At 42.6% G+C, this 14,891-nt stretch overlaps 1 protein-coding gene across 1 annotated transcript in view; it reads right to left on the bottom strand.

Annotated features, from left to right (window-relative positions):
• The window catches only part of FAM13A (family with sequence similarity 13 member A), a 131,886-nt gene that overhangs the window by 16,013 nt on the left and 100,982 nt on the right, over window positions 1-14,891 (bottom strand). The window contains exons 13-17 of the mRNA XM_086464422.1: window positions 11,006-11,153; window positions 3,085-3,298; window positions 2,579-2,717; window positions 1,396-1,477; window positions 1,035-1,255 (exon numbers count right to left, since the gene is read on the bottom strand). Coding sequence (XP_086320548.1) covers window positions 1,035-1,255; window positions 1,396-1,477; window positions 2,579-2,717; window positions 3,085-3,298; window positions 11,006-11,153 — 804 coding nt within the window. The remainder of the gene's footprint in view (window positions 1-1,034; window positions 1,256-1,395; window positions 1,478-2,578; window positions 2,718-3,084; window positions 3,299-11,005; window positions 11,154-14,891) is intronic.

The raw sequence follows: 14,891 nt of genomic DNA, 5'->3' as shown, positions 1-14,891 counted from the left end.
GTAAGTTTTACAACAAAACACATGTTCTTTCTTGTTCTCCAAATTTGCGACAAGCTCCAGTACCTCTTGCAAAGCTTGCCATCTTTGCTTTGACTGCCACAAACACACTTTACCAAGAACTGAAGTGCAGTCAGACCATCTCCTTCTGCCAACTCTGCTATGGAGTGAAAAGCTCTGGCAGTCAGGCTGAGGAGACCAAGCCAAAAAAGGGCAGACAGTTGGAAAAGACTTCCCTAACTAAGTTGCCAGAGTTCCCCCCCGAACTTGCCTGACACTGAGCCTTCTCTCCCTACCACAGCACCAAATACTGTCACAGGCCCTGTTTAAATAGCCAGGCTATGGATTCTCACTACCGTCAGAAAACAACCAAACACATACTGTGTGTATCATCTTCTTCTGCAGATCTGGTAAATAAAGATAATGCTGTCTGCCTCTCTCTTACAAAGCACTGCACAATTTACATGTCAGACTCAAGGACTTCTCTTACAAGACTGGCCAAACCTCAGGAACCAGCAACATCAGACACAAAGACCTCCCTGCTGATAACCCTCAGAGATTACAGCAGCTAACAGAGCTCAATGTGAAACTCTGAGGAGCAGTGATAAAATGTCCCAAGAGAAAAGCAGTCAGCTTTGGAGTGAACTAGAAGAAAACAGACGACCCAGTCTGAAGAATCATTGGAGGACACAGAATTTGTCAAAAGCCTTTGGACGTAATAACAGAAATAGCCAAATACAGAGCAGGAAACATTGCAATAATTCAGAAATGTTACTTGGAACATACAAGGATCAGAAAAAGAACACACAATTCAATAGAAACCGAGCTCTAAAAAAAATTAAATAAATCAGGTACTAAAGGCAAAGAGAAAGAAACTAAAGCAAGTGAGCCAGAAGTACAGGTTGTAGAATTTGTGGCAAAATGCGGAAGACCACAGGGCTTTCACAAGCCTTCACAAGCTTTCACCTGACTGTGCAGCCATGAGTTAGTTATCTACTTGTACTTAAAGGCCTAAATCCAATCTGTCTGCATTGTACCTTAATATCTTCAGGTCGGTTTGTCTCTGTTCGTTTTTCTTGAAGCTTCTTCTGGATAGAATCAAGGGTTGCTTCCACAGCAGGCTTGGCAGATTTATCTGACAGGTCTTGCTTCTTCTCATCATCCTTTTCGAGCTGAGAGCCAAAGCTCTTGGGGAGCGTGTTGCTCCGCTGACGCACAACAGGGCCAAGGTCTTCCTCCGATATCTTCAGTTTTGACTCTGAACAGGGACATTTGGGGAAAGATGAATATTTTTTTCTTTTTTAAAATGTGACAGTGACAGGATTGCTGCCTAGCATGAAATTTAAGTGAGGCAGAGTCCAGCTGCCCTCCGAAGGTGCATCAGTGGTGGCTGCTCACCTTTAAGTTGCTTTCGGAATTTGGCCAAATCATTTGTCCATTTGAGCACTTCAGGATTGGCTGCTTTGTCGCTGTGGGAAGGCTGGGAGGAAAGAACAGTCATGCTGAATCTGTGTTAAACCAACAGGAAAGACCCACTGAAACAAGCATGTGTCACAAAAAGAGGTACAACAGAATTTGGACCCAGCATAAGAGCACAGGCACTGGCTTCTAACTGGCACCTGCACACCTCTGATCAGCTCATTTCAGACCTTGCTTTAATCACTCCTGCCTGTCACAACACTGTCTCTTTGGGGCATCATGAGATTGATTTTTCTCTTTAAAAACCAGAAAATTTTTGATGGCAAGCATTAAGTTGCAGGAGTGGCTCATAGGGCCAGATGCACATTGGAATCCTTATGCCTATTGTTTCCTAACAAGAGGGTACCTCCAAAATAGAGGAAGCCTTGCGTGAACAGCTTGAGAAGTGTTAGGATGCATGCATCATGCACACACCAAAGGCTGCCTTACATCCAAAGACACTGAAATAACCTAAATGCCAGGCTACAGCAAGCTCTGAACATTTCTTCCAGCTTTTTCTACTGCAGGCAAGATCCTTTCAGTACAATCCTTTGTGGTTTAGATCACCAACAAACATGCACACATGCCAAGCTTTAGTTCCTTAAAAAGCTTTCTGTGCATCGGAAGGGCATGTCAGAAATAATTAGATTACAGTACACTGCCACTGCTCAGCAGCACTTGACTGTGGTTCCTTGCTCAGGAGTAAAGGCGGCTGCTCTCTTTCCTCTGCAATGCACTGGTGTCCTGGGATTACCATCATGCAAATGAGATGTGCAATTGTGCCTCCCAGAAGCTGAACTTGAATAAATAAACAAACAGAAGTCTAACATAGCTGTTCCTACACACTGAGTATGTGCTTTTGGCACAGTGTCTTAAGCAGTGATCAAAACTCTCTGAGTTTATCAGGCTATCTCTTGTGCCGCACTGGTATTACGTAATGCCTGGAAAGGTAATTTGCTTGGTATGGATGCACATTTTGCACATATGGATACAGCTTCCCCCCCGCCCCCTCCTTATAAAAGCTTTCAAGTCCTCTGTATGTTTGACAGACTTCCCTGATGTCCCTTCCCTTTGTTGCTACTGCATACCTCTCCACACAAACGCTTAACTCCTACAGACTCACTCTGTATTTCCTCTCCTCTTCAAATTTGTCCTCAAATCTCCTGATCTTTTTCTTCAGTCCCTGAATTCTCCGGGTGAGTTGTGCAGGCGTAAGGTCCTCTCTATCATCTTCATAAGATCCCAAAGATGAACTCCGCCTCCTACCAAGAGCACAGATTGCAGGAAGAGCTTATTCAAACAGCCACAGAGAAAACCACTTAAACTTTGTGTAAATATAAAGGCAAATCCCACAGAAGTGAGAAAGCCATGTTGCTACTCTGTAATGACAGATAGCAAAAGATACTGTAACAGCCTCTTTCAGCAACAGCAACTCCCTAGATGTTTATTCACAAACCCAGAAACAATTAGTTACCAAGAACTTTTCTAAAAATACCAGTTTCCCATCAGTAGGAACCCAACACAACATAGCTATCTGGCATATGCGATCCAAAGAGATGTTGCTTGATGCAACTGTGCAAACCCTTTACAGCTGGGTGTGAGAGTCAGCACAGGCAAATCACAACCCACCTCATGAAGGAATGAGAATTGGGAGGGGAAGGAGGCACTTCTGTATCATCCAGGTACTGTTGGCTCTGTCCATAGGCGTAGAAGCGAGGGGACAGCATAGGATCGCTATCCTCATCCAGAAGCTGGCGAATTAAGCGACCGGCCTGCGGGGAAAGGCGAGCCTCATCTGAGTCTAAGCCGTCTCGCTGCCATGAGGAAAGAGCAGGGATGGGCTCTGGGAACAGTAAAACAAAGGCTGGTTTTATCTTTTTTGTTTTACATGTATGACAGACTCCAGGCAACTTTTCCAATGAACCCTGACACGTCTGTCCTGGACCAGGATTCCTTGTTATAGGGCATTCTCCAGGTCATTACTCGCATCTGCCCAAGTGCAAAGCACTGCCTGGCCACAGTGGGTACTCTACACAAACATAATCAATCTCCTAGGTGCAACAGAAAATTGTACTCAAAAGTTGGCCAGTAATTACCATGGACTGACACCAAACGAAGCTACCACCAGCCAGCAGCTTTGAGGAAAAATTTGTGCTGGACAAGAGAAAATTATTGGCACACGGTGGTATAAAGGAGGCAACTGGATTACAGGGGGATTTTTTTTTTTTTCCAATTTCAGGATGTACAAATGCTGTAAATGAGTGGCATATTAATTGTCCTCCTGTAGCCTCCAGCACTCCAATAGGACCCTGCCACCCGATATAACCCAATTTCTCCTTGAAATTCAAAGACTAGGAGTAAGCATAAGTTGTTCTAGTCTGCAAGGAAAAGGTGTCTCACATTGCTAACTGTTCCACAGAGTGCCTAGCCTGTAAATTAACAATGATGGTAACATGGTCTGAGTTTCCCCCTCTTCCACATGCAATCCCGCTACTTAACAGCATGGTGGAAAAGCAAGGAAATCTTCAGTCCCCTGGACAATCCAACCAGCTGGAAGTAAAAGCAATGTTCTACAGGGAGAAGGTGGAGGGGGAGAGAAAGGGAAACCCAACTTAGTGTTGCTGATTAGCATAGCAGAGCCCATGGAAAGCAATCGCCTCAATCTTGTGATCACTCCCTCCAGATGCCATGAGTCGTCTAACGTTTGTGTTCAGATAGTTTACTAAGCTGACTTGCATGCTCCTACTTAGCACCACAGGATTAGACAGTGTAAGAGCCAGGCTTTGAACTTCTAAATCTAACAAATAGTTCTAGAGTCAAGTAACAAAACAAAAACCTTATAGAAAGCTCCCAGACCAGTCACAGAGCTATGGACTCATTATTTCCTGTGCCTACTGTGTCTACTCTTCTTCCACAAAGACAGGTGGCTTTTGAAGATACCATTTTGGAATAAAGAGTGGTATTTCCTTTTGCTCAACAAGGTTAACATTTTAACGTTTTCATATCTTAGAATGGATTGCATAAGGATCCCCTTACAGCATCTACGCTGTTTAATATTCCACCCCACCCCACCCCCCCCCCGTACAATTCGGACAGCGCAAGATCATCCACAATTCAGTAATGACAGGCTCAGTGGTATTTTGCCTGTACACAGAGTCAGATGCTGCACTCCTCTTCCCTTCTTCCTCAGCACATGAATATAAATGGCACGCCTCTGCTCAGAGGTTGGTGCTGCCTGCAAACTGGTGGTTGCTCTGAAAGGGATGGCTGGAGGTTTTTGCATAAGAGCCTCTCGCAGGCGTTGTGATAAGCAAAGCACATACAAGCCTGGCTTGCAGAGGCTGCTTCAATGAGGGGTGCAAGTCCCAAGTACATGTAGGCTGTTTTGCCATGGATTGGACAGCTTGTGCGGCCTGTACTTCCCTCAGTTAATTTCTGTAACAAGAATTTTTTTCTAAGCTGTGTTCAACCTTGGCAGTTCCTAATACCTGAAATGTTTTTCTCAAGGAATTTGATAAGAAGGAAGGTGAAACGAAGGGCAAACCCTTCAGCCAAACTGCGACACTTTGGTGTTGCCTACTTCCTTGAATCTCTCACGGTTTCAGGAAGGTCCTCACAAGATCTCTTGTAGCCAAGTAACACAAAAGGAACAAATCTGATATATTTGACCAGCAGGAATGAGGTTAAGTGATGCAAGTGATTCTTCCAGATATCTCTCACTTCAATTTTTTGAAATACACCCTCATCCCCAAATCAGAATTTAGGGGGTCTTGGAAATTGTTAAATCACACCTCCATGGGATTTACATAGATGGAATAAACTCAGAGGAAATCAGCAGCATATTTAGCAGTAACCAAATTAAGCTCCTACCATACCAGCTAACAAAGCCATTATTAATCACGCATGATGCATGTGACTTCGTCCCAAGGTGGATTTATATACTAGATCGCATGTGACATTCAGGGAATTGCAGTGTCTCCAAGAGCCTCTGATCAATGCCCAAGAGCACTTTATGCAAGACAGCTGAGACTGAGGTATGTATGTGTACTTTCTGTTTTGTTGATTTCAAAATACTGCCGAAAACTAGAAACTCACATTCCAAAGAAGAAAGTGTTGAAAAGGAGAAGGAAAAAAGTCCTAAAAGGAAAAATAAAATCTGAGACTTGACAGAAGAAATGGCTGATATAGAAAATCAGCTGGTTTTAACCCTTGCTCCTGGAAGGCCTGACTCTATGGGTAACTTTTTTCCCTTGCTGGCTATAAGTATTTAGAAGAAAGCGGAAAAAAACCCCTCATCTAGACATAAAATGGCTAACCTGCCCCCCCCCCCCAAGTAACACAGCAATTAATTAAGCAACATATGTAGGTATGTAGAATTATGGATTTTATCTACATCATATCATGAAGTGGACCAGAGCTGTAGTTCAGCTGCCTTCTCTCTCATACTGGCCAGGTGCCAAGCACTTCAGCTGGAAGCACTGGAATTGCTAGATTGCAAAAATATACGGGAACCCGCTAAGGGTAAGCTGCTGCTTTTTCTGACAGAGCATAATCGACCAATTCCTGTTTAACAGAATACATAATATCTTTGTTATTCATTTATCCAAGATAGCTATCAAAGCATTTAGCCTTTTCTAAAGGCTGCTGAATTCCTGGGCTTCATGGTTCAGGTTTGAAGTGTCTGCTATCAGGATTAATGTTGTTACCCTTTCCCCCTTCTGCTAATTGAAGAATAAAATCTCAGTAAAGAACGTAAATGTTTCACCTTTTCTTTGCCATTGACTTGATAAAGCAGCTACCCTTATTCATCTTCTGTCTTGAACAGATCTCTCTTGCTCAGAGAAAACTCTGTTTTCTACTCATCCCCACGTTCTTTCCATGTACTATTTTTTTCCTCATTTTCCATAATGACAACTTTTCATGAAAACAAGTATTTGGGCATATTTAACCACTATGGCTGTACAAGCACAGAGAAAGGGTGAAAAAATTTTCTTTTTCTTTGTTAGTCTCTCAACACACTTCTTTTAGGTACACCTTTTCTAAGTTGGCACAGGAGTAGTAAAATAGGCTGGTATTGAGCCCGCAGTCCTTCAGAAGTGCTGCATTCCCTCTCAAAATCCCACAACCAGCTAATCTTTCAACAAAGCTGTCAGCCATCTGCCAGGTGTTGCTCTGCAGAACTCTGTAGGCACACATACGCCTGTGGCAATACAATCTCTCTGCCAACCTGCCACATAGAGGACTGGAGATATTAATAAACCTGTATTGCGCAATACGGAAGATGAATTGTGTCAAATTGGTGTATTATTGGTGAGCTCCAAGCCATCTTGCTGACAAAAACTGACTTTTTTTTTTTTTTTTTTTAATCATTACACCGTATATTTACCACAGAGTTGCTGAAGACTGCAGGGCCAACAGAGGGGTGCCCACACACATACCCCACCTGAGGTGCAGCCAGCAAAATGCCACAGGCATGTCCTATTTTGTTCTCTGCAGCCACACAGCTGATACATGCTTCTAACACTGCTTTTACACACACCCATCTGACAAACAAAGGAGGCCAAATCTTAGCTGCTGTAAAACGAAGTAGGTCTGGAGGGATTAAAAAGCCTAAACTAATTACAACACCTGAGGTCCTAGTATTAAATCCCTCTTGAAATACCCCAGAAAGACCTCTTGTAATGAAGTGAATAAAGCAATTTAAAATCCCCAAACATTCATGAACTCAGTAATGACCTATTTTTCTCACCTTATAAATAAATGTTTGAAAACATCCCTGTCTGAATACATCAGGTGTTCTTCCTATGTAGATCAAAAAGAATAGCCCACAAAGTGCTACCGTGCCTGTTCAGTTAGTGAGGTGACACATCTATCAGTTAGCAACAATGAAAAAATACATTTAAAAATATTGATGCTATAAAAGAAAATCAGTAAAAAAAGCAATTATTCTTTTCTACACATACTAATGTTTCATCACCTTTTGATTTCTTACGCTAAACAGTGTTACACACAAATACACTGATGCATCTAAGTCCACAGTGTTGAAAAAAAGAAATTAAATCTAGTTTCCCTGTTGCTATACTCTTTGGATTTTTTTTGCATTACACTGTTTTTTTTTTTTTTCATGGGAAAGTATCAACTAATCAGTGTCAAAACTGTTCGTAGATCAGCTTCACCCTTAGGGTCTCAGTGCCGTAATACTCGAGTTCTCAACACTGAGAACTCAAATTGTGTTTCAAACTTCTGCTTTTACTCTTTTTTTTTTTAAGCTTCAAAGTTTGCAGAAAAACATCCACTGATTGTTTCATAAGTGCCTGTTACTGCAAACTCTTCTTGAAATCTCACCTACAGAACTCTTTTTAAAAACATCAGCAATCGGGCAATGTAGGCAGCAATCACACGCATCATATTGATCTACTGAACTGCCTGTTCAGCTCTGAGCTACTGACAGGGCCAGCTGCTGTCATGGAGAGCAGCATACTTCCAGATTTTCCTTGAGGGCAGGATAGCAAATTCTGGGCTTGAATTAGAAACATTTGGTAAGAAATCTGCACAATAGTGCTGGACTGTGAGGGAACACTATGTCATCTTTGTTCATGGCATTCGAATCAAATGCAATCTACAACAACAAAAAACCTTTGCTTATGGAAGTAGCTCTCAGCTGGCACTGACTGACTGGCTTAGCAGGCAAGCCTAGCAGTCAGACACCCCATTTCACAGAGACAGCTCCGTTCACACCCAGTCCGAGAATAAAACTATTTGATTTGCATCCACCAAGTGCACACTAGTAAAATACTTCCCTTGTACCATGGGAAATGCACCTAGGCTGAGCGTTCAGCACTTGAATTTGGCTGGGGCATTGCTCATGACCTGCGTACTACATCAACAGCCTGATGACTACTACACATATGCCCCTATATGTAGCAGGTAAAGCGGATGGAGAAGGCAGGCACGTGGCAGAGCGTGAGCCTATGCACTGGAGGAAGCAGGAAGCAAATTTCTCTGTCCTCTCTCTGCTCAGCTTTAGGTAAAGAGAACATTGACTGGAGAAGTACAGCAGATCTCTCCTCTTGTGTACAGATTTGACTATGTGGTGAACCACAAAAAAAAAGAAAAATCTGGTAAAAGTTACATCTAGTGTAACCAAAAAGCAGGGGGCCCTGCCAGCTCACCTGGCAACAGTTACCACAGTTCCATGCACCTGAACGAGGGTATTTAAGGCAGCTCTGGTCTTGTGTAATTTTGTGCCCATTCTTCAAGGCTCTTTCCTAACATTTGACTGGAGGCAGCAACAGCTACAGCTGAAGGCAACCCCTCAACCTGCAATTGTTCTCAAGCCACTTGTGAAAGACCCAGCTAGTTGCCCTAGTTACTAGATACTCTCTATCTCCTGCAGTATGATACAGAGGACCCTGCTCCCAAAAGTCAGCTCAACTATATCCTGGAGGAATGGGTAATTTCCTGAGAGATGGACCTACCAAATTTGCTAGAGCAAAGCAATAACTCACTCAGTGTTACTGCACTTGGAGGCAGTCTTTCCCTTTTCACTGGGATGCAATCAGAACTGCAGCGTGGATCATGAAGAGATGCGTGAAGGTCTGAGGGACACAGGCTGGCTGGCAGTGGAAGGGAGAATGCCCTGGCTGCAAAAGCTATGGATGGGTGGTACAACCCCGCCTTGCAAAGCCAGTGTCAACGACAGACTCTGCCGTTAGCTGCAAGAGCAGTCTGAGAGTTGACATTAACATCTTCCCCTTCCTGGCTGCTCCAAGCTTGATTTCACATCCACAGCTAGGAAAGACAGCCTCTCCTTGCTCAGACACAGAAGGCACCATTTTGCTGCTCTTTCATCTGCGCCAACAAAATGGTGATTCTGGAAGGCACGCATTTTAGAAGATGACATCTCTCACTCCAGACAGCTGGTTCTTTTGCAACTACCCACCTCCTCCACTTGTGAAATACATGTGAACAGAGCAGAGGAAGGAAGAGTCAGAGAGAAGCACCCTTCAAGCAATTCACACGTGCTCATAAACCCATTTCATATTTGCAGGCCAAGAAAGCTAAAATCCAAACATAAGACCATGCCCTACAAAGATGGAGTTGTACCAAAGGTGCAACTTATTTCATTCGATGGGAAAGCCTCTGGCAGACAGAAAGGAGTTGTGTTCTCCCCTTCATGCATTCATATGACTCCCATTAGTTACTCAGGAAGAAAAAAAAGTGTCATTATTTCCAAAGGCCATCACATGATGGCTGAAGCCACACATCACCTCTGAGAACACAGACGTGCTCACCCTGGCTCGAGACCCCATGAGGCAGCGCTAATTAGCATCTTAGCAAACACATCAGGCGGCCAAGGCCTCCTGGGAGCCCTTCCATGGCCCTTTGATCAGCCACACTGCACACATGGTGATATCACCCAGGGAATCCCTGCCTAGCAAGCAAGTGGAGAAATTCTCTCCCATCCATGGTGACAAGTTGCCTGGCTGAATCAAAGGCAGCCATGGCTGTGGATTTTCTTTATTCATGCCTGAAGTGTCATACCTACTCCCCTCCTAGAGGGAAAGACAAAATATACTAGGTCACGTATGCTCTGAAGGCAGGAGCAGAGAATTTAACTTCTTAGTGTTCCTCAAGAGATTGTTTTTTTTTTTTTTCCCAGCAATAAATTAGTTACACATTTTCCCTCTCTTGCTTTATTAAAACACCATACTCGCATTTTCTTGTTTCTTCCCTGTCAAAGCACCTCTCTTACTCCTAAAGCACTCTGTGTTCTTGCTTGTACACAGAGACATACTCAATAATTGGAAAACGATTTGATCCCAGAGGTGTTGAACACCTTCAATTCATCTGAATTTCAAATGAAACGGAGGTTCATGGCACCCAGAGCTTCCCCCAATTGCCCACTCTTAAGCAAGTCAGTGCAAACAGCCAACCAAGCATGCACTCTGGAGATTAGAGCCAAGAAACAGTATTAGAATTATTTAAACCACATGCAATTTGACACTGCTCTTCGAGCTGGTGATCAGATTTTTTTCACAGCACACATAAAAAAAAAGTTGTTTCTAAGAGCCATCAAAAGACAGTGTAGCAGATAGACAGTCTTTTTTCCAGCTGTGCTTTTCAGATCCAAATCATTATTTCCAAATAGTGACTGAAGTGGAAAAGAGAGAAAGAAAAGAAGTTCCTTTTAGACTGTGAAATTCCTAGTTTCTTTGAAGTGTAGGGTAGTCTAGCTTAATACTCGAGTGACCAGCCACCAATAAGTAAGTTATCCTGAAACACCCAGGGACTTAACAGTTCTAAGAGCACATGAAAGTAACTTCAAGAAAAAAAACAATTAATCTTCTTCCTCTGTATGACAAATAAAATCAGTACCCATCCAGTTTTTTCTTTCCAGTTTCTCCAAACTTTCAGTTCTATATTCAGGACAAAATTGCTTTCCTGTTGGTTTTGGCAAGGGAACATGATCACACAAAGACATACCCAGCCCACTCAGGTTTCCCTCACTCTTGTTTCACTCATACGATCAGCCATCACACAATCCTACCTTCCCAGTTGTCATCACACAGCGCTGTCAAATCCAGCCGAGGCACTTCTGACACAAAGCTGTTTTCCTGATCATCAGCATCTTGATTTCTTTGCAACTTGTTTTCGGGAATGCTTGGATGCTCTTGAATCTTCATACTTGAAGGCAGCTATATTCCCATACACCCACAGAAATGAGAGAGAAAGAAAAAAAAATGTTTCAGGAGGCAGAGGACGAAAAAAAACCCTGCAGTCACAGCAGCAGTAAGCTCATGCCTTTAGTGAAAAAGATCCAAATAAACAGACCCTGACTTCCAGCTCCAAATCAAAATTCCCTGCTCGGTGACCCCTACATACTAATTGCTCACTCACACCAGTAAAAACATCCGTCCATCTGCCTTCCTCGAATTTTTCATTCTTTAGAAAGCCACTGCAAGTTCCCGAGACTGCCTGCCCTGACAACTGCATGCAGCTGAAAAAGCCTCCAGTAATCGATTGGGATGAAAAGGGAGGGAGGAAGGCAGGGAGAAAGGAAGAGAGAGAGGGGGCGGCTGCGTATACTTCCTACAGGAGCGCAACTCCTTGGAGCAACGACAAAAACGCTGCTGCTGTTGTAAGGCTGTAGCAATATGGTGTCTTCTAAAAAGCAGGCACCGGAGCTCCTGAGGTAGCAGCCGCAGACAGAAAGCAGTGCAAGCTACCTACATGAACGCTCTCACGCGGGCTGTGCTGGCTCAGATCAATTAGTGCCAGCTAAGCTGTGCTGGCTGCACATTCCCCGATTTCCTGTGGTTGTTTTCTAGCTGGGCGTGGGGAGAGCAGAACTATTTATGGAGGAGCTCTGGGTATTAAAGCAGTGTTGCGCAAATCCAAATGGCAGTGGGGGTTGGCATCTCAGCTGGAAGCAGTGTGGACTCTGGGAAAAAGCCAAAAAACTCACACAAGCATCCAATGACTTAGGAGGAAAAAAAAAAGGCAGAATGCTGTCAAGTAAATGATTCATCGTTTAGCGCTACCTAGAAGCAACTGCTGTTTGTCTTGCCACTATTCACCCCTGCACATACCACACGTCGTGTGCATTTATGCAGAAATCACTGCCATTCCCACAATCCAGATACACAGTGCGCGTGTCTGTGATAGTGCTTGATGACACGAGCAGTTTTGTCACTTTAAAATAAATCAGCTGTAATGCCTCACAGAGGGCAGTAGGGAAAAGGAATTTTAAAGCATGTACATAAACATACAGTGTGATATGTATAAACTCACCAACAAACACAGAGCTACCTGAATAGAGGGCATTACATTACTACATACACTATTTGATCTTGGTAAGAACAGCTTAGGCATAATTCTCTCAAATACAGTCTAGCAGGCAGTCAACATGCAGATTTTCCCCCTGCAGGTATTTTGATAATCTAGATAGCAATCTGCCCACGCTGATGTGTGAAGAAAATGGGCCTAAAGAAAATAACTGGTACATTTTGACGTATTTTACTTGTGAATTCAGAAGCATGGCCAAATCAATATCCTTAGTACATGCCACTAAGGCACACATAATTTTTTTCATCTGCATAAAGCTAGTAATGTGGGTTTTTTCCCCTTTGAGCAGAGAAAAAACAAGTAAGCTTCATGCAGAGAGGGAAAAAAACCTGCCCAGTAGACAAATCATACGAATAAATGTTTTTATCTGGATTCAATCCCATCAATCCCTGCAACTGGACAGGGTGCTGGATAATCTCATCTAGGCTCCCTTTCCCACGAAAGGTTGGACGAGGTGATCTTTTGAGGTCCCTTCCAATCTGGGCTGTTCTACAGTTCTAAAAACATAGGTGATGAACACCCTCATATTTGTAAAGAGTATTCTGCATTGTATTTGTATAAGGTTTGTATTTCCTTTTCATTTCAATAAATCATCTTTTTGAAACATTGTAACAAAAGGAAACACTAGACAGTTTGCCAAGCACTAATAACTCGTACAGCTTGACACTAAATCTGATTACAAACGTGTTTATTGTGAAAGCTGTACATGGAAAAATGCTAATTCACCATTCAATATCTTTTAAGCTGCTTCCAGGTTGGGAGGACTTAAATATTTCTTTAAGGTCCAGTAACAAATTTCTTGCCAGGATCTAAATAGTCAGTGTATATTACAAACAGAAAGACTGGTCAGTGGCCAGAAATAGGCAGTCTTCTACATTTACTAAAGAACAAACCGTACCAGTTGATAAACTGCATTTAAATTGCCAGCACAGTATTTTAAGGCTGAAAGAAATAAAACAGTAAGTTTCAAAATATGTACTATTTTTAATAACATCAAGAAGTGTGAAGAAAGGAAATTTAGATTTTTAGACTTTAATAATTTCAAAGGAGCAACCTGAAAATACCATCTCGTCACCAACACTGATATTAAATCACAGAGTTAAATGTCTTTCTATGAAGAGTGTACAATCTCCTGGCTTATTAAGACTCTTAAGACGTGTCTGTAGCAGATATAAGAGCACTTCCCAGATGGGTAAACATTTCCATTACAGATATATTAGAAAGATCCTATCAATGTCCTCTTCCTTCTAAAATCACTTCAGTTGTTGGAAATATTGAAAAGCTGTTTAAAAACAGGCCTGTGCTGTGCCTGCCAGCCAGTTACTCTCCTCTCCTTGCTCACTGATGTAGCCTCTAATACAATGAATAAATCATCAGACATTCTGAAGAACAATAGTGGTACAAACCCAGGAGACTCAAGAAAGCAGATGTTTAACCTTCTTTGCATTAACACTCTAAACCCATAAAGTGGTAGATAACTCAGTATTCCCACCACTTATTTTCCTATTTGATTTCCTGATGCCACTACTTGCCAGCCTCCAGGACAAAAATCAAGTAAGGGAGCACTACTGTGCTTTAGGTACGGATGTGCCACAACTTCTTACAAAACAAAGGGGCAGCAAGTTGATAATCTCAGTAGCAGCTGGCAGTCACAGTGCACTGTGGATACTACATAAAAGAAAAATCTTCAAACTAGGCTCTTGAGTTCTGCTTTTCAGAGGCTGCTTCTGCACCCATGCTTTGCAAGTACCAGTAACTACAGATCCAAGTAACTTACGAGGTAAGCCAGCTGCTTTCATTCTCCCTGCTCCAAAGAAGATTCAGCATAAAGAGTAGCACAAGCAGCTAGAAATAAATGGCAACAGGAAAACCTTTGAATTCTGATCAGGAAGTTGTATTCCGTTCGATTACATGTGGATTCAAATCAATTTTATTTCAAAGACTTGCTTCCCTTATGTCTGATTAAGCAGAAAGCATCCTTAAGCACCTCTTGGTAATACAACCTGATGCAAGAATGCAGCCATTCTGCTGCCTTACTCCTGAGTCATGCCAATCCTCTCTACACTTGTTGCCATGTTGATGTGAATCTTAAACACCCTTCCCTTATCAAAACCTGGGTACTAGAAACCTCTGTTTTTCAAATCACAGTCTACATTCTGGAGCTTAGCTACCTCCAAGGGCATATTATGAAGGCTACAAAAGCCCTGAAAATTCATTTGGGATGTGTGTTTCATGGTATTTTTCCTGCCTCACAGAGACCCGAGTCTGCACAACTGGTAGCTATGGCAAATTCCAAATACGTTTCCTAATATCTTCAGACTGGAGACAGGGTAAGAAAGAGAAAAGGGTAAGAAAGTCCCTGTCCGTTCCTCATTGTGAATGAGTTGTTTGTTATGAAAGGTACGTCTCTAAGCTGCCCTAAGCAAAAGGCTTATAAGGGACAAGGAATGTAAAACTACCCTGCAGGAATGTAACATTTTCTTGGCCTTGTAATTCCTGTATAATACAATCTCTGTGTTAAGGCTATGTTTTCTGTTGCAGTTAAAATTCTAAATTTTAAAACTCTTCCTAAGGAGAGGTTTATTTTA

Source organism: Leptosomus discolor, chromosome 4 (assembly GCF_034619465.1).
Source record: "Leptosomus discolor isolate bLepDis1 chromosome 4, bLepDis1.hap2, whole genome shotgun sequence".
NCBI classification, from domain to species: Eukaryota; Metazoa; Chordata; class Aves; order Leptosomiformes; family Leptosomidae; genus Leptosomus; species Leptosomus discolor.
Note: the sequence above shows the minus strand (reverse complement) of the source record. Positions and strands in the feature narration are given on the sequence as shown.